The sequence below is a fragment of the Anneissia japonica genome, unplaced genomic scaffold, assembly GCF_011630105.1.
Source record: "Anneissia japonica isolate Jap-2015-1 unplaced genomic scaffold, ASM1163010v1 scaffold287712_len2945570_cov188, whole genome shotgun sequence".
Lineage (NCBI taxonomy): Eukaryota > Metazoa > Echinodermata > Crinoidea > Comatulida > Comatulidae > Anneissia > Anneissia japonica.
In genome coordinates this window covers 1,857,554-1,879,268 of record NW_022704401.1, presented here as the reverse complement: position 1 = coordinate 1,879,268, position 21,715 = coordinate 1,857,554, and the positions used below count along the sequence as shown (strand labels likewise).

Sequence of the window (21,715 nt, the reverse complement as noted above, 5' to 3'; positions counted from 1 at the left end):
TTAGCAGTATGGACATGAGACAAAGCAAATCTGCTTTCATCATGCTGATATTTTCCAACTCTGACAGCATTGTACGATACGATGTTTAAAATTCTACGACGCGAACATCCCGATGCAGACCTATCGCGTCAGCGTTTAACTCGCACAGACCAGACATGACAACAAATCGCGTCAGACTGCATCGTACAACGCTGTCTGAGTTGGCCTTTAGACTTGTACACCTGAATATTACAATAGCAACAAAGTAAATCTGTGGCATAACTTGAGTTTAATAATGATAAAGCCTAACAAATACACCCATTATAATGGAACATAGATGATAATTCTAAGATGCCTCATACATAGATCTCCACTACTAAATCCAGGCCCATACTTTACTGGTATAAAAGGAAAAGTAAAGGGGAAAGGAATAAGGAGTTCAATTTCTTATTTTTTTTTTCTCTTTGACCAATATCGTCGGTCACAATCTCTTAATAAATCTACATTTTCTTTCCTCCCAACTTTGCACAGAAACAATTTCTTTCGAAAAAGAATTTCTCAAGCAAGATAACTTTGATATATAGCTTGGGTAATTTGAATCAAAAAAGGAAAAAAAAAAAAAACAAAAAAAACAAAAACCAAACAATGGATCAATTGCAGCTTTTCCGATGTAAACATATACTGTTGTACACCAAATTCAATTTAAGATACTTTAGATTAATAACACGAAAACGAGTTTGTGCACCATATACATATACATGGTTGTTTTTCTTTCTGCAATAAATGCACAATTCTCCGCCTACCACAATAGCATCATAAACGCAACAATGTACAGTACAACCGTATGCATATTTTTTTTTTGAGAATAACTTCCGATAGACACTAAAAAAGAAATTGCCTTTTCAGTCCACAATAAGACATTGTATCTCATAATTTGATACTGTGGAACCCTTTTTTTGCAAGGAGGTAAAACAAAAATTCAACTCATGCACAACTCACTAGTAATTACCAACTATTTTATAAGGAACAATTCATATTATCATGGTTTTTAGAATATCAAAATCCAAATGTGCTCCACTTATGTATCTTTTTTTCATAGGAATTTAACAGCTTCTCAAGACTAAACAACTAAGAGCCTCTGTGATTGATCAGCGATTTCAATCACATGGCGGTTACTATGGGGATAAAGTTTTATTTAAAGAAATGGGGTTTGCCACACGATCAAAATTGTTTATCATTACCATGATTAATTCAGCCATAATGTAATCAGAATAGCAGGAATTTTAGTTGAGGAAACTTGGGGGGGGGGGGTTCCAAGTACAGTATTACTGTTTTAAACTTGGGTTTCCGGCATGACACCAAAGGGGAAGATAATTATGGTTAAGGTAATAGTTATGGTTAAACAAAATTAGTTATTTTAACTCAATGGTCTGCAACGCAGTATACGAAAATACCACCACGGTTTATTGTATTAAACATTGTCGACTGGTAGCAGAGATTTTGGAGTAATCAAACATACCGCCGTATACAAAACATACCGATTTTGGAGTAATCAAAACATACCGCCATGGTTTCATGGTGTAAAATACCAATGTGGACCAAATATGAAAAGTTAAACTTAAATGTGTGCAATGCTTTAGGTGCACCATGGTGGGAGGATCACCATGGTTGGTTAACTTTGTATCCTGCCGAAAGCACCATGGTGAGGAGATCCATGACATATAAATGCATTCTTGGTCTTGTGCCTGGTATAAGCAAAGGATAAATGAACATGTCCCATCGTGGATGCTGGTAGAGGTGGTAAACTTGATTTTGATTACATGGTCTACTTATTTTCAAAGTATTAAGCCCAATCACTCCACACCTGAAATAAACAACAACAAAAAATAATTATTTTCAGTTGATATACATTACAAATGGCGAGTTGAATAAAAAGAACGGTTAAGACGGGCATCGCTACGTACAGACATAATATTGGTGGTTGTACTTACATTTTTATCTGGAGCATCTGCAGAACCACTGCTCCAAGCTCCAAATATTGAATTTGATGTCTACAAGGATGAAAGACACAAATTAGCACAAGTGAACTTATACATAACTTAATATTTTCTTTTATTTTCTCAATTGGCTTGAAAAGAAATACGAAAATACCAACACGATTTTATGTACTACAAAATAACAAATGGTTTATTATTTTAAAAAAATGTATTTGTTGGAAACACAGGTGAAGTATATGAAGGGAAAGAAACAAAAAGAAAAGCCATCTAAGGGAACTAAAATTATTAATTGACACAATGCTCTTGGACCCAAATATTCCTAGCTTACCATCATAGGCGTAGTCATGTGGAATTCTCCGTCTATATTTGTACGGCGTCCAATAACACCAGCACAGTTTATCTTGTGGTTTTCCAGAAGGCTCTCATCCATGGGTGATGGGGCCGTCTGCAGCCAACTTTTACTACCATCCCCTATGTTAGCAAAATATTTTAAAATATATTAAAAATGGCGAAGACCTGTAAAACTCTTTAGATATTTAGCAAGGATGTGGTGTGCACATGCTTATGGGATACAGTCATCTTTCACTGTGCCGTTGGGTATTTCTTCACTGCCTGTGTATGACTTATTGCACTGCTTTTAAGGTGGTTTTAATTCACTTTTGTGAAGAAGATGGTTTCTGTTTATGTTCGTATACTGCACTAAACTTCAGAATTGAGTAAAACATGCAAGTGCTGGTGTTTTTCGACATGCAGATTCGTCAAGCAAGAAGTTAAAATTCTGGGATTTAAATTATTTATATCCATAGGATTTATATTATTAGTGTGAATTTTAGCAGGAATATCTTGGTTAGTCTGTGTAACATTTGTTCAGCTTGTCTTGTACGATTCGTAAGTACAAGCAAAATTTAAATTCTTTTGTACAGATATAGGATTAACTATTTCAACTCTATTTGGTCCTCTTCAGGAATGTTATTTTTGTAATGCAATGAAAAAATCTTTGCAGACAATCGAATTGCACTGAACACAAGAAAACTTACCAGGTTTGTAAGACCAAATGTTGTTTACTGACTGGCAAGTTGCATTGCCATGTTCTGCTGGCGGCAGTGTGGGAAAACCAGTTGGTGTTCGGCGCTGCTGATGTTGACTTCGTTCTGTACCTATTGGACGGAGCTTTATATCCTGAATGGATAACCCGCTCGTATCGGATAGAACTGGGCTGGATGACTCCGTACTCGAACGTGGAGAAGCTCCCGGTGACCCGTCCTGTGACGTACCGCTGTGTGTTGGCGACTGCATGGATGGTGTTATTTTCACGGGCACAAAAGGCTGCGCATTGACATTCAGTTGCGACCTTTCCTGAAGATCTCTCGGACTGCAAGGGCTGGTTTGAGATGGTCCGGTGTACGATTGTGGAAACGGTTGGGAAGTCGGTGTTGGAGCCACAGGGAAGCTGTTTGGCTGTTGGCGGAAGGCGGCTGAAACAGGCATGCTGACTCTGGAGGCTGGATTACTAATTATTGAACCTGGTATAACTGAATTACGAAGACTGGATGATATAGGAACACTGACACTACGATTAAAGCCTGGAGCTTTCGCTTTTTCTACAGCATCCGTGGGGATCAGTGTTTCAGTTAGTGAAAGAGGTGTGCCTTGTTTAGGTTGAGCTGGCTGGCCAATAGGACCTACCCTGAACATATCGGGTGAAAAGAGGTTGTAAGTTCTTGGAGCAGTGGTGGTTACTGTGGCAGCAGTCGGAGTTGAACTTCCTTGAATAGAAACAGAAGTAGGGCGGCCTATAACCTGCTCCGTGAAGTGCTGATTAGGAGCACCAACAGTTGGTTGTATCAACGAATGGTTCCCAACATGATGCGATGGTGGTGCATGACTGGCGGCAGCATGAGGGTTTCTGACAGGTGCTTCCGACATTCTACTGGAGAAGTTCACAGGTGTTTGCATCCCAAGTGCCTGCATGCCAGGATGCCTTATAGGGATGCCCGTGCTCGGGTTATCCCCAGCATTAGGCATGTGCTTGGTCTCTAATGGGAAAAGCTGGCGTATTGCAGAGCTATGTCGGACTGGCGGGAAAGGTGGAGTGATCCCCGGCACCGGAGGCCTCACCATTGAAGCTGATGTTGGATGTCGCTGAAGCATGGATGGGCCTGGAGGATAACCAACAGGAAATGGATTTTGGGAATGCATCTTCGGCCTGATTCCTGAAGAGTTTGGCAAATCCATCCCATGCAACGGTGTCACTCGGCTCTGACTTGTATTCGAATGGGAAATAGAATTAATCACCGAGTGGGACGATGTGGAAACTGTCATTTTTACAGATGACATGTTGTTTCTTACACTGCCACTTTTGAACTGTGAACTTGGAGTTACCGAGGTTGACACACGTTGAGTGGTAGAGGAATACGTGCTGGAGTTGCTGCGAGCCACGGAGGATGTGATAGTAGCGGTGATTACTGAGGTATTGTGGGATAAATGAGCCTTTTTAAATTTTGGTATGATCTCGTCCAACTCCTTGTTAGGATCTTTTATAAGGGCGTTGATCAACTGGTGGGCATGTCGGGTGGAATCTGCTGAGCCCCTGTTGATAAAATGAAAACAAATCATTTATTTATTTAGGCTCACAACACATGCACCAAGGATGGTAAATAGGGAATATATCATTGTCCTACTTGTAACTATCTCTTTCACAAGACAAATATAGACATACGATACTTTACACAAATTTCAATATCATCTATATGGAGTGGAGTTGTTTTGGTCGTGAGAAAAAAATCCTGCAACACTGACAGGAATTGAATCCAGGAAGATGGGATTGGAAGGCAAGCATCATAACTATTGAGCTTTTCAACTCCAATCCAATTGAAGTTCTTTCAATTAAATATCATTCCAAAGTGGAAATACAAAAGATTATTTCTTAATGGTTCAAGCTAGTTATTCTATTTCAAAATTCTATTGGATATGTATTGAATTTATTATCAGTATGGAAAACATAAAACTTACTTGATATTAATAGTGCGTTCACCTCCTTTATTCTGCTTGTCAACATCAATATGTGCGCCAGTAACTTCACGAATAGCGTTGATATTACATCCGCCTCTGCCAATCACACGGCTTATAGCTGAAGCTGGAACAGCAACTTTCTTTGATCTGAAATTTAATAGAGGGAAGTATTTAGTAATGTGTTTCACTCATTATATAGGCACAATATAATATCCCGAAGCATGTGGGGCAGTGTTTCTGACTTAAATGCTTGACCGCAGTTAAATGGGTCACTGATAGACTAGTGAATTACTCAATGCACAACAGGACACAATGTGCTCAAAAGTCCACGAACCTAGCCACCAGGTATCTTGGAAAATTCTGCTTTATATAATATATATATATATGAATTAAAAAATAAAAATGGCTGTAAAATGAACAGGTTTCTTTTAACAATTTACCTCCGTACAACTTCCATCCAGCCGTCATCCCTCCGTTGTCCTCTCTTAGGACTCAAGATTAAAGACGGCGCTGATTTGCTTCCCATAGATGACACTAAATTATTTTCTCCCATGCGTGCATTCTTAGTCAATGAGATCGGCGTTAAACCATTGTAATCCTCGGACACCCTGAGAAAAATTCCAAACGATTGATTCAATAGCTAGAAATGGTACAATGAATTTAATGAAATCATGTACCTGTGCTACAACCTCGTACATGATACCATAGAGTCTATTGAATACCAACAGGCTTAATATTTAATTACATAATAATCTATGTATTATGTAATTACATAGTTAATTACATATTAATCTATGTATTATGTAATTATATAGTTAATTACATATTAATCTATGTATTATGTAATTATATAGTTTATTACACAATAATCTATGTATTATGTAAATATATAGTCAATTACATAATAATCTATCTATCTTGGCTGTAAATTTACACACTCTACAAATACAATTAGATATATTTTACATTCACACAACTTTCATTGAGTTATTACTCTGTTACCAGCCTCTTTTAAGGTCTGTCCATACTATTTGTGTTTCATGCGACAAAAACTAGGTGATCTCAGGGGTCGTAAGTTGGAAGAAATCCATTCCGTGAGATCTGTTTAAATGAGCTTTCTTAACCTAATCAACGTTATATTGCTGCGAATGGTGATACCCATTGGCACTGACTTCCATGAGACAACTGATATTAGTAAAAACCTGAAAATATTGTGAATTTGCGGGGAGATGGGTTGTTTCCCGGAAGCTTCTTGCTTGCTTGCAGGAGTCTGTCTCTATTTCCTGAAGCCTCCCGCGACTTCCGGGAGACTTAATAATAAGACCTGGGCTTCTTTTTTTTGCAAACTTTAGATGGGCTTTGTTTTGAGATGGGCTTCTTTTCGAGGCATTTATTTTGAAAAGAAGCCCTTCTTTTTAAAATAAATGCTGTATTATTACTAAATAGGACTGTAACATGAATCTGTAACATAGAGTGTATTAACTGGCACTAAATCACCTAAACTGCTGTATTGCTGTATAAGCTGAGCACGTTTTTAATTTATTCTGTTTCTTTGAAATTCATGTACAGTGTATGTACTGTACTATCTCGAAAAGAAGGTCATGTAATCTCGAAAAGAAGCCCATGGGCTTCTTTTTGAGGCTACATCTGCGCATGCGAAAACGTTAAGGTCACCTAGTCGAGTAGATTCTGGAATGCAATTTTGCCAAATCTACGCATTCAGAGAACGTAGGATGCCAGGTAGGACAGTAACGCATGAGTGATTCCGTTCTAGCGTCGCCGCACAAATCAGAAGCTCTCTAATGCTATTTTGAACTTTGAATCATAGATGACAAAAACACTCACATAGGTTTTTCCATATGCCTATTACTGCTTGCTTTCATATCTTTCGATGGCCTTTTTCTCCTTCCCCTGTCATTTTTACTATGCTCCGTGGTTGCCTTATAGTGCATTTCTTTCTTGGAACTTTTCACTTTATTCTTTTCGTTTTTCTCACTCTCTTTGGTGCTTGCGTCTACTGTCGCCGTCATTACTCGAGTGACAGAAGTTGTTTTGGTGATAGCTTTCTCCTTTCGGTTGCTCGGCTGGGCGGCTATGGTATCCGTGGTTCTGACTTTACCAATGGTCGTGGTGGTGGTTGCACTAGGAGGTTCTATTGGGACTGTTTCTTCAACTAAAATAATAAAATGATGAGAAATCAAAATAATGTACTCAAAAAGCACAGACACTTGTAGAGCTTGATGGGCGTGGACAAATTTCAACAAATTCCACATATGGAGCCACAAAAAAAAAAAAAAGGTTTGCAGTCAATGGATGCAGATTTGGACATTTTCAATCACAAGTGGTATTTTGACTTTGGATTGACCCTTAAGGATTGGACTACAGTTGTTCTTTGTTTTTCCCTTATACGTGTTCATTTGTTTATTTTGTATCTGTAGGGAGCTAGCAGTTGACGGACTCCGTGTCTGTGCTAGCTCCCCATCTGCCTCAAATGTATTTAAATATTTTATGTGACTGCAATTTTATGCAAGGCTATTTGAAATTGAATAAAGAAAGAAACTGAACTGAATTCATTCATGCGCAGATGCCTACAGTATGCCCAGTAAAAAACATGCCTTAACCAAGGGTCTCAGACTTGTTTGTTACACCACTGTTAAGGTTTTGTTTTGTCTTCTTGTTTGTTTATCTACCATTCTGGGTCACATTAACAAAGAGTGGATTGTGCTAACCTTGCGAAAAGCTGCCATCAAACAGGACACTTTGCGATTATCTTGACTATCAATATCAGCTTTGGCATTTACCAGGAGTTGCACCACCTCCAAATGTCCACCTGAAATGACCAATCAACAAATAAAAGTCAAGCATAAAAAAACACAAGCTATTCTCACTTTCTAGTGCCTTCCACATTCATTTTGTTCATTCTAATTGCATGGACGCACCACTGAACTGGTCTGTGCCACTGATTTGAAAGCAAGTATCAATATTTAATACACTGTACAAATTGCTGATTGGGTTCAATTACCAAATTCATATCAATTTATCAACAGTTTTTGTGACGTTTTCTAGGAAAGTCTAGATGCAAACCTCATAGCGTATGGTATGTAAATAATTTTCCTCCTAACCACTGCTTGAGTAGTGTCATTTCCTTTGCATTAGACTGTTCTTTACTAAATGTTCAAGATATTACAATACCTTAGATAAGTTAGATTTGATAGGTTTAATAGTGTTCAATGTTTATAGGTCTACAACAATAATTATATTCAAGACCTCTGAGGAGATGAGGTAATTATAATATTGAAACACACATTTTTAAGGCAAGAAATTATTTTAAGATTTATTTTGAACATACCATTGCATGAAAGCCAAAGTGGTGAATTGCCTTTCTTGTTTTTCGCATCCACGAGGGCGCCATATTGTAGGAGTAGCTCGACAAAGCGGTAATGTCCTTTGTCGGCTGCAATGGTCAACGCTGTATCTCTTGACGATGGAACCGGTGCAGCATTCACGTCGGCGCCTTTCTCAATGAGAACCCTGCCAACGTCGGCATACCCACCAGAGGCAGCTTCCATTAAAGGCGTCAGGCCAGTCTGACAAAAAGAAATTTTGATTAAAGTGTTTATGTCGCTTATTTTTCATTTTGTTTTTTTCTTTTGTCTCCCCTTTTCACTATCAGCCACTATCAGTAACAACATGATTACTTTTCAACACAAACTGTACTGTCTACAGGTGTACCCCAATGGTTCTAACAAGCTCCTTCTGCAAGTGACTGAGTGCTTGTAGAGCCAATGTTGGTAGTATCTAAATGAGATAATATTCCAAATAAATGCCCTCCCGCTTTCCTTAGCAACTTCTCATTTAGCATGCTTGGGCCAAGCTATTCTACTATGTTTGGAGTAAGTTCAATAAAAGCAAAGTTGTCAATCTTCGAGTCACATATTCACAAAACAAACATATCTCTTTGTCTATCGATTTGCATTTTCGAAAATAATAACAAGGGGGCATCTTTTAAATTACCTTAGCCCTGTGTTCCACGTTGGCCTTGCGATCCACAAGCAGACTAACCACCTCCGTACGGCCTTGGAAGCAGGCTAGAGTAAGCGCCGTATTGCGATTAGTTTCAATCTGCGCATTGATATCACTTCCCATGTCTAGCAACAGCTCTACGGCGGCTGTATGGCCGTTCATAGCTGCTAGCATCAATGGTGATATACCCAGTTTACTTCCGGTTCTGCATAAATAAAAAAAATTCAATTCAATGGGTGTATTACATGTTTTTGATATTATTATGGTCATCTATCCCACAATCTTAACATTATTCATTCAATTTACTTTATTTCAACCATGGAACCGTACAATTACTATGATCATTTGGGATTGCAAGGGGCCCCAAGTCTCCCAGAACTTGCGGTAGTCTCTTAGAAATCGGGACAACCTTCCGCACTCCTGCAAACAAGCAAGAATCTCCCGGAAATAACCCATCTCCCTCAAATTCATAGTATTTACATGTTTTCAATGTTTTTATTATCAATTGTTTCATGGAAGTCAGTGCCCATAGGTATAACTGTGTGCAGAATATTAAATTATATTTGTTAACAATGTAATAACCACTGCAGACCAGTGGAGGATTCAAAAGAGAGGTCTTAATTTTTTTCCAAATTATAAAAAAAAAAAAAAAAAAAGAGGGAAAATGAAAATTATATTATCAAATTTGTCTTAAGAGTGTCATTTCCAGCAATCTAGAAATACCATAATCATAAATTTTTTGACCCCAACCCTACATCTGTGAAAGTCCTCCCTACCACCCACCCCCCACTCCTCCTAACTTTGAATTACTGGATCAGCCACTGTAGATCTCCAAGAAATGACTTCTTCCAACTTGGGACCCCTGGGAGTGTCAAAATATCAACAATATTAATCTATCGTACTTACCTTGAATTAATCTCAGCCCCATGTCGTAGAAGAAGTTTAATTATTTTCACATAGCCACCTGATGCAGCTAGGCTGAGAGGAGTATAGTCGGAGACATTTCGATGCTCTTTGTTAGCACCACGGGATAACAACAGATCCACAACCTGAGCAAAATTGCAACATAACATTATAAATAAACACATATATTGTAAGATGCCATTACAGAGTATTACACTATATGATTTAAGAGCAAGGGATTTCTATGAAATTTATTCATTGATAAGAAACGGTACCAAAATATTTCAATAATTTTCATTTAAAAGCAGTAATTTGTAATAGAAACGAAACATTTTTTAAACACAATCTGATATGTTAACATATGTACTTTAATAAACCATGTGTTAAATTATGCTAAAATGTACCACTTAAAATACTTCATAATAATAATAAATAATAAAGTTCTTAACCGTTCTGAATAAACAGAACAAGTCGCTGTCATTGACTACCACAGTAGTTGACAAGCTTCAACAGTGCAAAACAAAAGAAGGTCCCTAGAGGGGGAAAATATGTTAGCTGACCTTATATTTCACTTTCACGTTCCTTGTTTTTTTTTTCTATTTTAGTATTAGCTAACCGTCTAATTACTTACTTATCTTCTCTTTTACTTTCATTCTATGCTTCCTTACAATAGGTATGATCACAATTTAACATTAATCTCTGATTAAGGACAAATTTAAATTTACTACCTAAAAGGCACACCTACATCAGAGGTCCAACTATGCATCCTAGCTATCTGTAAACCCTACCCTGACTGACTTATTCATATTGGAGGTAGTGTCGTCATACCAATAAGGTCCCAATTACCTTATTCCCCTTCCCCCAACATAACTAAGTAATCCTTTTATCATTGTACAAGAGACTTGATCGAAGTATATACTCATAAAGATGCTTACAGCACATTCTTTAACTTACATCGTATCTTCCACCAGAGCATGCCAATGATAGAGGGGTGTCTTTGGTCCGTTCCGATTGCGCTTCAATCTCAGCACCGTGATCAAGGAGGAGTTCGACAGACCGGGTGTGGCCCGCTGTTGCCCCGAGTATTAATGGCGTGAAACCTAAACAAAACAAGTCACATGAAAACGTGCAAGTCTAGTATAGCACATGGGAAGATATACTAAATACTTAAAAACATTTTAAACCATCATTATAATAGCCAGTACAGGTAGGTTATTCTGATATGTAAAAATAAAATGTACCTTTCTTATCCCTATGCTCCAAGTTTGACCCTTTCTCTAGCAGTAACTTAATGACCTCGTCATGGCCGCTAGCACATGCTATAGTCAATGCTGTATCGTGGTTGCTTTCGGTGCGTGCATCGATCTCGACCGGAGCGTGGAGTTCAGGGGGTGGAACATTACCGTAGTCAGCTGGTGAGGCCGGACTGGAGATGACCTTTGGTTGAGGGGTTGGCGGTGCAATTGGAGGAACTAAATCACTGGTGATGGTGGGGTAGCCACACTGAGTGCCTACTGAGTGGGTTACTGTCACTGGTTTTTTGATATCCTCTTGACACTCAGCATCTGTGTAAAGACACACAATACATTAGTATACAAATAATGAATGTTTACGAGCGCAATGGGAAGAATATTTCATGAGTTGAAAGACTGACTGTTGCATTCGGCGAGGTGGAGCCAATTTGAATGAAACAGTTAATCTTTTAACGAATGAAAATATATTTTTCTTTGTGCTCATAAACATTCTTTGTTTTATAACACACATTTTTTCTTCATTCTTGTCATTTGATATTTTATGAAAAAAAAAATCTACCTTTTTTCTGAATGGAGATTCTTGTCATTTGATATTTTATGAAAAAAAATTACACTTTTTTTTAATAGAATATTCCAGCATCTTTTAATCAATCAAAAGATTGTATTAGGTTGATCGTCATATCATATCCTAGGCAACGTGCAATGGGCAAAAGATGAATAGAAAGTTTTTTAGTTCCATGAACGGAACTAAAAAAGCATGGTGGAACTAAATTTGATGAGTGATGAAATGGGGCATATAACCAATGTCACGTGATACGAAATCTACCAATCAAATGACAAGGATCTATTTAGGTGTGTTATAATATGTCTATATAAATGATTGAGTATTTTAAAAAGCCATTTACATAGCAAACAGTATTTATGGTCTCAGTAAAACCTATGCACATTTAAATACAAGTGGAAAGAGCTATGATATAGCCAAGGTAAAGGCTACCCATAGTCTTGGTAAATATTAATCTTTAAATACAAACATTGCTTTAATGATTACTAAACATTCAATAATGCATCTAGGCAAGTCACTTGCATTTTTATACAATGCTAAGGCTTCTTTTAAAGTGTAATTCTTATTGTATTAGTGAACATTATTTGATAACATCATGTTTCTAAACTCATTACATAACTTCACATTGTAGAGATTTGTGGCAACAAAGGATAAGGCAGCTATGTTGCACTCACCTGAAACAGCGTTGACAGCATCTTGCAGAGTGTCTACAACAGCAGCTAAAAGCTTGTTCTTATCACTAGTCTCAGGCAGAACGTCATCCCAAGGAGTCTGAGTACCTTCCCCAATGAGCCCTTGTTCCACCTCATTGATAGGGCCAGGTCTGGCCAATAGGGTCTGTACATCTGGCAGTGGTGGTGTTGGAGTGATAATAGCTTGCGCTAGGTGAGCTGCAATCAGTTGATCAGGCTGGTAACCGTTTTCATCCGTTAATAGAAACGGCTCTGGTTCATCATCCGGTTCAAGATGCTTAGAATTAATGACTCCTTGGATGGCAACCGCTTCGCCGGATCCCTCTAAACTGCAGTCAACCGGCTCTTGATAAATGTTTTCTGATGCTCTTAGTAGCTGAGAATCGGATGCATCTAGTTCGTTATCATCCTCAGCGCCATCGCACAGACCTTTTCTTGACTTATTATTATTAGCTTCGGCTGCCGCTTCCGCTCTGTCGTTAATCTCTTCCCTGATCAAGGTTGCTGCGTTATGAGCGGCAAAAGCTCGATTCTGTACCACCTCTCGGAACTGGGCAGCAACTTTGGATGCTGTGATCTGTGACAGAGCTTTCTGTGCTTCCATACGCTCCTGAAGTTCACGTTCGACCTTCTGGAGCTCTGCGATTATCTGCTGCTTCTCCAGGATTTGTTCCTCGGCAGTTTTTTGACGTTTAGCAGACTTTGTGCTCGGGAAGTCTGATGGCCATTTTGCGACATTGTCAAAAGAACATGGAACATTATTGAAGAATTTTACGTATGATTCTGGATTTGTTTCGTTCTGATTGGACGGGTCGTATATTGCATTTGGGAGGTCTGGATAAGATTGGCCAGCTATTCCTGATAAAGCACCTGCTAAAAATATTAAAAAACAAGTGTAAATGGTAGAACACCAAGTTTTTTAGGACAGAAATGCTCTCTTTATATTCAAAAACTTTAACTTTAACTGAAGTTGTTATCCAGGTTTTACCAGTTCTATCTGGATCTATCAAATATCAAATGAAGTTTTGATTCAAGGTATTTCCTTACCTGGGATTACCATAGGGGATCCTTCTTGTGGATGCTTGTCAGGTTCTTGTGGCGGTACAACCATTGGAAGGGCTTGAGTTGGCACCCTGGGGATCTCTCCCTGCTGCTCTATCGGGGGTGTGATGCTACCCTCCATCGGTATACTGGCCTGGACCATATTGGCTGGGTATTCCAGCAATAGATCAACTACTTGTGAATGCCCTCCTTTTGCAGCCTCAATCAAACTGGTTGAGCCATCCTGTTGAAAGATGGAAAATTATTTGTACATTACATGCCTTAATTGTACTGTTTTGTGAATGACAAAAGGAACCTATTATGATTGGAAATGTGTAAAAAGTAAAAGATCTCACCTTGAGTTTATGCGTTGGATTTGCTCCGTGAGCTAATAGTAACTCTACAACAGATAAATGACCTCCGGCACATGCGAGGGATAGCACAGTGTGGTCATTATTGGTGGTTGCACGATTAACATTTGCTCCTGCAAGGTCAAAGGTCACGGTTTTACATTTTCATTATTATTATTGTGATTATCACAATCATTACAATCAGGCTTAAAAAAAAAATTGTTTGTTTGCCCTGCTCACCCACCCCTAACTAACTAAAAAAATATAGGTCCGGTAAGACAAAAACACTTTTTTTTAGCTTTATTCTTTACAAATTAAAAAAAATGTCAGTGAATAGATCTCTATTTTTTGCCAGATGCTCTACAAAGTTGTCTCAAATTGTTGTCTGATGTAAGATATTGCCATTCTAGGCTTACGTTCATTGAAAAATGTCAACTGTGGGTTATTTATATTCCATCTGATGAGTAATCTTGAAAATTCCACCCGCCCCCCTTTTTATCATTTAAAAAAAAGAAGGGCAAACAAAAAAAAAAAAACCCACTTTCTTAAGGCCTCATCATATCACCATAATTACTTACCTTTAACAATCTACTTTTAAATATATTTTTTTTTTTCTTTTGATGAATAAATTTGCTGGGACCAAATGGTATGAAAATCTTGTCAAATTTTTTGACATCGTCGTCTTAATCTGTTCATGGCATTAACAACTGGCACTAAACAAAACCATCAATATAATGATTAACTGGTTACTTAAAAAAAAAAAAAAAAATTCTCTGCTAAGTATTTTTTTGGAAGAAGGCATACAAACAAGCACCAATGTCAAATAGCTTACCTCTACTGATGAGGAATTGTACAGTGCATAGATGTCCCGCCCTGGAAGCTTTCATTAGTGGTGTTCTACCGCCTTCAGATTCATGCTCCTGAAAATTTATGTTGAGGAAAATGCTTACACTGATCACATATAGACATGTTATTGGCTTTGATGTATTAGTAAAGGTTGCTGGTACCGGCTACCGGGTAGCACAGACACAAAGGAACACTTTGGGGGGGGGGGGGTTTGAAGAAAGTCATTGATCGAGTTACTAGTCCACATAACGAGCACCAGGAGCATCTTGTTTGATGGATACTGGCGCTATACATTCTACATTATTATTATTAATTATATTATTATGGACGAATTTAGAATAGATATTTTGTTTATTTATGTTCAAGACGGCAATACAATATAAAACAAAGGTTAAAACCTACCAAGTTAGCCCCAAATGCTAACAAGACATCTGCAACATCAGTATGGCCATTTTCACAAGCATAAGTTAAGGCAGTGTCGCCTGTGGCAGTGGTGGCATGCACGTTAGCCCCTAAAGAAAAGGTGAAACAAAACAAAAAAAAATAAATGCATGTCAATACATTTGGCATGAAAAGACCCTTGGGGGGGGGACACAAGTTACTGTATGAGCTAGTCCACACCTCGAGCGCTTTGAGACCTCGGAATAAAGCTCCAAATAAATAAAACTACATTAAATTGAAAGCAATTATGTTAAGAGGACTACGGTAACTGTGAACCCTTCAATTTCTAGGAATCACTAAATAAGGTGTTCGACATACAACTATAGAGTCAATGCACAAGTCAAACGAAAACCTCTAAAACTGCTATTTAATTTGTGCAACTGCAATAGGAGGCATAGCAATTAAACTATTCCACCTCATTGAAATTTTATGCAGAGATGACTGGTCCACATAACAAGCACCAGGTGTATCTTGTTTGATGGATACTGGCGCTATACATTCTACATTATTATTATTAACTATATTATTATGGACGAATTTAGAATAGAAATTTTGTTTATTCATGTTCAAGACAGCAGTACAATATAAAACAAAGGTTAAAACCTACCAAGTTAGCCCCAAATGCTAACAAGACATCTGCAACATCAGTATGGCCATTTTCACAAGCATAAGTTAAGGCAGTGTCGCCTGTGGCAGTGGTGGCATGCACGTTAGCCCCTAAAGAAAAGGTGAAACAAAACAAAAAAAAATAAATGCATGTCAATACATTTGGCATGAAAAGACCCTTGGGGGGGGGACACAAGTTACTGTATGAGCTAGTCCACACCTCGAGCGCTTTGAGACCTCGGAATAAAGCTCCAAATAAATAAAACTACATTAAATTGAAAGCAATTATGTTAAGAGGACTAAAGGCCAACTCAGACAGCGTCGTACGACGCAGCCCAACGCGATTTGTTGTCACGTCGGGTCTGTGTGAGTAAAACGCAGACGCAATGGTGTGCGTTGGGGGCAGTTGCATCGTAGAATATTAAACATGTTTAATATTTCTCACGACGGCTTAAGACTGTCCCCGACGATAAATCGCGTCGGGCTGCGTTGGCCGACAATATCTGAGTTGGCCTTAAAGTAACTGTGAACCCTTCAATTTCTAGGAATCACTAAATAAGGTGTTCAACAAACAACTATACAGTCAATGCACAAGTCAAACGAAAACCTCTAAAACTGCTATTTAATTTGTGCAACTGCAATAGGAGGCATAACAATTACACTATTCCACCTCATTGAAATTTTATGCAGAGATGTAATAATAAATGACTCGCACTCACCTTGATATAGGAGGTATTTTACGAGGTCTACATGGCCTTCTTGCGAAGCCTCCATCAGTGGTGTTGAGCAGCCTAGCTCCATATCAGCACCGACTTCTATCAGGAACTTGGCCACTTCTAGGAAGCCTCCGCAGCATGCTAGCGTCAAGGCTGTCTCTTGTGTCTCTTCTGTCTGTGCATTGATATTGGCACCTAAAATTGAAGAGTATACTTTGACCATCTGATACATTATGTAGAATGAATAGTTGGCCATGCTAATGATATCTCCCTTGCACCTGAAGTAATGCTAAACTTTAGGATCATGTTAACCCATAGCATCTGGCTAGCCCAAAGCACCAAGACCACCAGGCTAGCTGTTTCAAATATTAAAATAGATGTTTACTGTTTATATCTGTATTAATAGCACTTTGTAATGGCATACACGATAATTAAATATTTACTGTTTCTTGTACTTGTTTAGTGTTTACTGTTTCTCTACAAAATTTGTAAAATTGGAAACACTTGTAATTACCTGTAATTTTGCCTAGCTAATGTTTGTTTGAACCTATATGCCAAGTGCCGGCTTAATGAACTCAAAATAACGACATCTATTTTTGTGTTAACTATAATATAAATTTAGTTCTTATAACATTAATGCTTACCCTTGGCTAGTAATAGAGCAACCATTTCTTCATGGCCCTCTCTGGCAGCTTCCATCAGTGGGGTGTAGCCTTCATCATTGACCTCTTCTATATTTGCGCCCCTGTCTATGAGTAGGGCAGCCAGGTCAACATGACCACCACATGCTGCCAAGGTGAGAGGTGATTCAAAGCTATCTGCCGGCATGTTAACCTAAGACAAAGTAGAAGGCAAAATTATTTGAAATGGATAAACATTTTGAAAGATTTGTAAAATAGTTAATGTAAAGGTATCATTCATTTGTATTTCATTTTCAGAAAAAGAGAACATAGGCTAGGGCAAGGGTGGGCATAAAAATTAGTCGGAGGGCCAAAGTGAATTTTTGATTTAACACCGAGGGCCGCATCCAAACTTTGGTGTTTTCAGTGAGCTTCCAATAACCTCCAAACACTGCTTTTACATCACTTTTTTTCTTAGTTTTAATGTTACTTTTTATATATGATTGGTATCAAGCCGTAAAAAAACCAAGGTGATTTCTGATAGGTGGGCGGGCCGCAAACATAGGGTTATGAATTCCTTGTCATGGGCCGCAAGAAAATCGCTGCACTTTGCCCACCTGTAGGCTAGGGTAAGAGTGCAAACAGTGTATGGATGCTTTTTCTTGTGTATTTGCTTACATTTACTGCTTTTCAAAGACAAGAACAAAATCATCAAAACCAAGTATTGACTTTTTTTTTTTTTTTGCATTTGCCTATGTTTGAGTAACTTATGATTAATGCTGAAGTGTTTGTTTACCTTTGTAAATTAATATGTATGTATGTATTATTAAATAAATAAAAACTATATGGAAAAAACAGTATTGACTTGAATCTTATCTTTATGAAGAAGAAAAATGATAATCTCAAAAGATCATCTCTAAATAAATATCAAATTTAAAGTATGTTTAAACTCTAATAATTTAAAAGTCAATCTTATTTTACATGCCAAATTGTTGTGTTTTCCATTAATTAACAATCTGTAAATCGAATTTTATACAAGATGAACAACTTTGTCAATGCTATTTTGGATTTGACTTAGGCAAGTTCAACTATAAAGGCATTTTAGAAACTTGATGAGTTCTCCAGATTTTACAATTGATCATATATTGTATATCTTCATGTGTATGTCTGTCAATCAATCAATCAATCTCAGACGTGATGCTCACCTGTGCACCATGATCCAGTAAGAGCTGTGCCACCTCTACATGCCCGTCCATCGAAGCCTCCATTAATGCTGTGTGCATCTCATCTGTCTTGTGTTCGTGGTCGGCGCCTGCTTCTAATAGGAACTTCACCATTTCAAGATGCCCTACAAAATAAACACATTAAAAATTGCTTATGGTGTCTTTTTTTTCTATTGTCATTAGATAAACAGTCACACATACTATGTAACCTCCTCCGCTTCTTAGGGAGTGTTCTTACAGTATTTGTGGAGCTAAATTAGTACTATTCAATTTCATTCCAAATCTTTCATTAACTAATACCCACATACTTCTAAGAAAAGAGGGAAAAAAAACATATCCTGCCCAAGGCCATAATAATGTAACCAGCAACGGATTCAAGCTTACAACCATTCAGTTGAAAGCCCAAAGAACATAATTTCCAAGAATATTTAAATCTCCTCTATTCTTGGAAGGCAAACAACTTAACCAAGAAAGTTACAGCTCTACTCTGATTAGTAAGTAAATGGCATTTAACTCATTGTGATGTGTGTAAGTAAATGGCTTTTAACTCACTGTGATGTGTTATTTTTTTCTTTTAGTCCAATGGAAGACATAAATGCATTTACCTTTATAGCAGGCCAGTGTCAATGCACTTTCTTTGAATTCGTTTGAGTGCGTATTGATGCCAGCGCCCCTTATCAGAAGCAGACGAGCCACTTCAACGTGGCCACAACTGGCTGCTTCCATCAGGGGCGTGTGGCCATTCTCATTATGGTCCTCGATGTTGGCCCCGTGCTCTAGTAACACCTGTACTACATCTTCATGCCCACCGCTGCATGCATACATCAAAGCTGTATTCCCTAAAAATAGAAGGGAAATAAGAATTATTATTACTACTGTGATTATTCTGTATTATTTATTGAGTATCATTCAGTAAAAAAAACACATACAAAAACAGTCCATTGCAACATATGCTGAATTGTGTTACTGAATATAAAATTACAAGTGTATAAATATATGACTAATCAGCAATTATACATTTACAAATCATTATTAAAAGATATACAGTGCACTATTAAACACACAATTCTGAACTACAAAATGTATACATAAACACCATAAACTGAATTAGGCATTAATAGCAACTTCATAGAAACACATGAACATGTGAACTGTAGAAACATGAAAAAATATCCTATGAAATTTTTACAGTCTCAACTCTCATACCTTACAACTTAATAGATTAAAACAGCAAGAATATTAAGCATATTGCATATTGCCATTGGACGCGAGAAAACATCATTTAACTTCTTTATCATATAGAGAGAATCATTTTTTTATGTTTATATTATTATCTTATACTGATACCACAACCCAATATTATGTTTATTATTTTAAATCTTAACAGTTCATAACATTTTTGATAAATGCACTGTTACACACATCGTCGCTCACATCAATAACTAACACAATCAAATTAGATTGTGTTAGTTTGTGAAATCACAAAAGCGTGTCAAAATACGCGCAGTTGTTGTTACAGACTTTTTGTATGATAAGGAATAGGAAAGTGCCTGACAACCAATACATGCTCGTTTTGACGCGCTACTGTGATTTCATGAACTAACACAATCTACTTTGATTGTGTTAGTTTGTGATGTGATCGACGATATGTAGGTCAATATATTGCTATTAATATCTGGGAAACTTTAACTTCTATATCATTTAGAGAGAATTTTTGTTTTACTGTTTATATTATCTTATACTGGTACTACCTCCCAATATTATAATGTATATTATTTTTAATCTCCCATCATTCATAACATTCTTGATGAATGCGTTGTTTCACATTATGTAGGTCAAACGACATCTACAGAGTGCCTTACATAGTCATAACATATTCAAATTAACATAGGAGACAGCATTAAAGAGAAGAAACAAGAGTAATAAATACTCAATAATTGAGTTGCTCAAAGTTAAATTACCTTTCGACACCTAGATATACAAATTAACACAGGTACTACTTAGGTAATGTATTTTTTTTTCAAGTATGCTCCGAGAAATTTACAGCAATAAGTAGCTATATACCCGAGGGAGTGAATTCGGCACATACATTAGCGTACATCTTGGAAGTAGTAACGTTGAACATTAGTAACGGCGTGGCCGATTCAACAAGCAGTATAACAAGCAAGCTATTATCATCATTAATTCACTAATACTTTTATATGCTTCGGTTGGATGCATAATCAGATTATGTCTTGGCTAATGGATTAAGGAATAAATATATGAATGAACTTTAATTTTAAAGGACTAAATTCAACCATGTAGCTGCCATGAATTATCAGAATATGTATTGACTAATGGAGTATGAAATAAATAAATGAATAATCTAAATCTTAAAGTATTAAATTATAAAGCAATTTATTTAAATATACTTAAAATGAGGTTACCCATGCCAAAAAGAATCATCATCCTTGATTTTTAGAGGGTTTGAAATATAAAACCTATACCATATGATTGAATAGGAACAATGTCATTTCCATACATGAATTATAGATTTTCAGATTATTTCTAGTAATACTCTTATATTCTTCTATGTAAATGTTACACAACATGGCCATGTGGCAGCCATGTTTGATATCTGAATGACTTAGAAACCAGTACCTGTTTGTGATTTGGAGTTGACGTGCGCTCCGTATTCGATCAGCAATCGCACGACGTCAACATGTCCCCCAGATGCGGCCTCCATAAGGGGTGTACAGTCACCCTTTAGGCCACGATCTTCAATAGCCGCGTTCATTTTTAATAACACCTGAAAAATAAACGAACTTAGATAATGTAGTGCGAGAGGTCAGACACTTTATTTACATTGTCTCTGGCGTGTAAGTGGGTTATAATTAAATCGGTGCAATTGTGTTGTTGACACTCTGGACAGCGTCGTTTTTAAAGGCAATGCTACAGTTACATCATACTTACCGATGGGTATCTACGTATATTCACCCGTGAAAGTGATGCTGTCCCAACATCGGTTGGTAAAACACAATAAAAAAAAAAATTCATTTCATCTAATACCTAGAACTGATTCTAGCTACATAAAAAACGGTGCTTCCCAGTGACTTGAAGATTTGTTCCAAAAATGTTTGACTAAAGCCGCAATCGCACTGGATTTAAAATAGGGAAATTTTTACCGAGACTGTGGGTAACATTCCAATGGGTAAAGTTCCTGTCGTTCGCACTGGGATTTATCGACGTGGTTAGTTTTACCACAGGCCAAGGTGAAACTAACCATTCGTACAGATTCAACTATTGGGGGCTCAGATTGCCTACGTTGACGCTCACGTACGACAGATCGTAACAAGCTAAACCGCCGGGTTCTCCTTCTTGTTGTGACAGTGTTTCTTTGGACTAGGCCCACATCATGTTGTATTTGTTGATAATCGCGATGGATTGTCTCACCAAGACCTAGCACATTTAT

The 21,715-nt window shown here is 37.5% G+C and overlaps 1 protein-coding gene across 1 annotated transcript; it reads right to left on the bottom strand.

Moving 5' to 3' along the window:
- Nucleotides 1-249: 249 nt before the first annotated feature.
- On the bottom strand, nucleotides 250-21,049 carry LOC117104690 (ankyrin repeat domain-containing protein 17-like). The gene is made up of 23 exons (XM_033245573.1): nucleotides 20,905-21,049; nucleotides 18,870-19,103; nucleotides 18,247-18,389; nucleotides 17,066-17,255; nucleotides 16,425-16,616; nucleotides 15,707-15,816; nucleotides 14,645-14,732; nucleotides 13,819-13,946; nucleotides 13,469-13,706; nucleotides 12,404-13,294; nucleotides 11,156-11,479; nucleotides 10,869-11,014; nucleotides 9,918-10,060; nucleotides 9,003-9,216; nucleotides 8,338-8,575; nucleotides 7,692-7,818; nucleotides 6,834-7,229; nucleotides 5,429-5,596; nucleotides 4,989-5,135; nucleotides 3,014-4,566; nucleotides 2,305-2,447; nucleotides 1,971-2,030; nucleotides 250-1,843 (listed from the first exon to the last, which is right to left on the bottom strand). The coding sequence occupies exons 1-23, from the start codon at nucleotides 21,038-21,040 to the stop codon at nucleotides 1,823-1,825; spliced, it is 6,030 nt and encodes a 2,009-aa protein (XP_033101464.1). The 5' UTR covers nucleotides 21,041-21,049; the 3' UTR covers nucleotides 250-1,822.
- Between the last annotated feature and the right edge of the window lie 666 nt (nucleotides 21,050-21,715).

Bases quoted from the DNA above. Each gene is read 5' to 3' on its own strand.
- LOC117104690 (XM_033245573.1), bottom strand. From the start codon at position 21,040: ATGAACGCGGCTATTGAAGATCGTGGCCTAAAGGGTGACTGTACACCC. The intron at 19,104-20,904 runs GTACTGGTTTCT...TTCTATTTTTAG, and splicing joins CAACTCCAAATCACAAACAG to GGAATACAGCTTTGATGTAT. The intron at 2,031-2,304 runs GTAAGCTAGGAA...TCATCCTTGTAG, and splicing joins ACATGACTACGCCTATGATG to ACATCAAATTCAATATTTGG.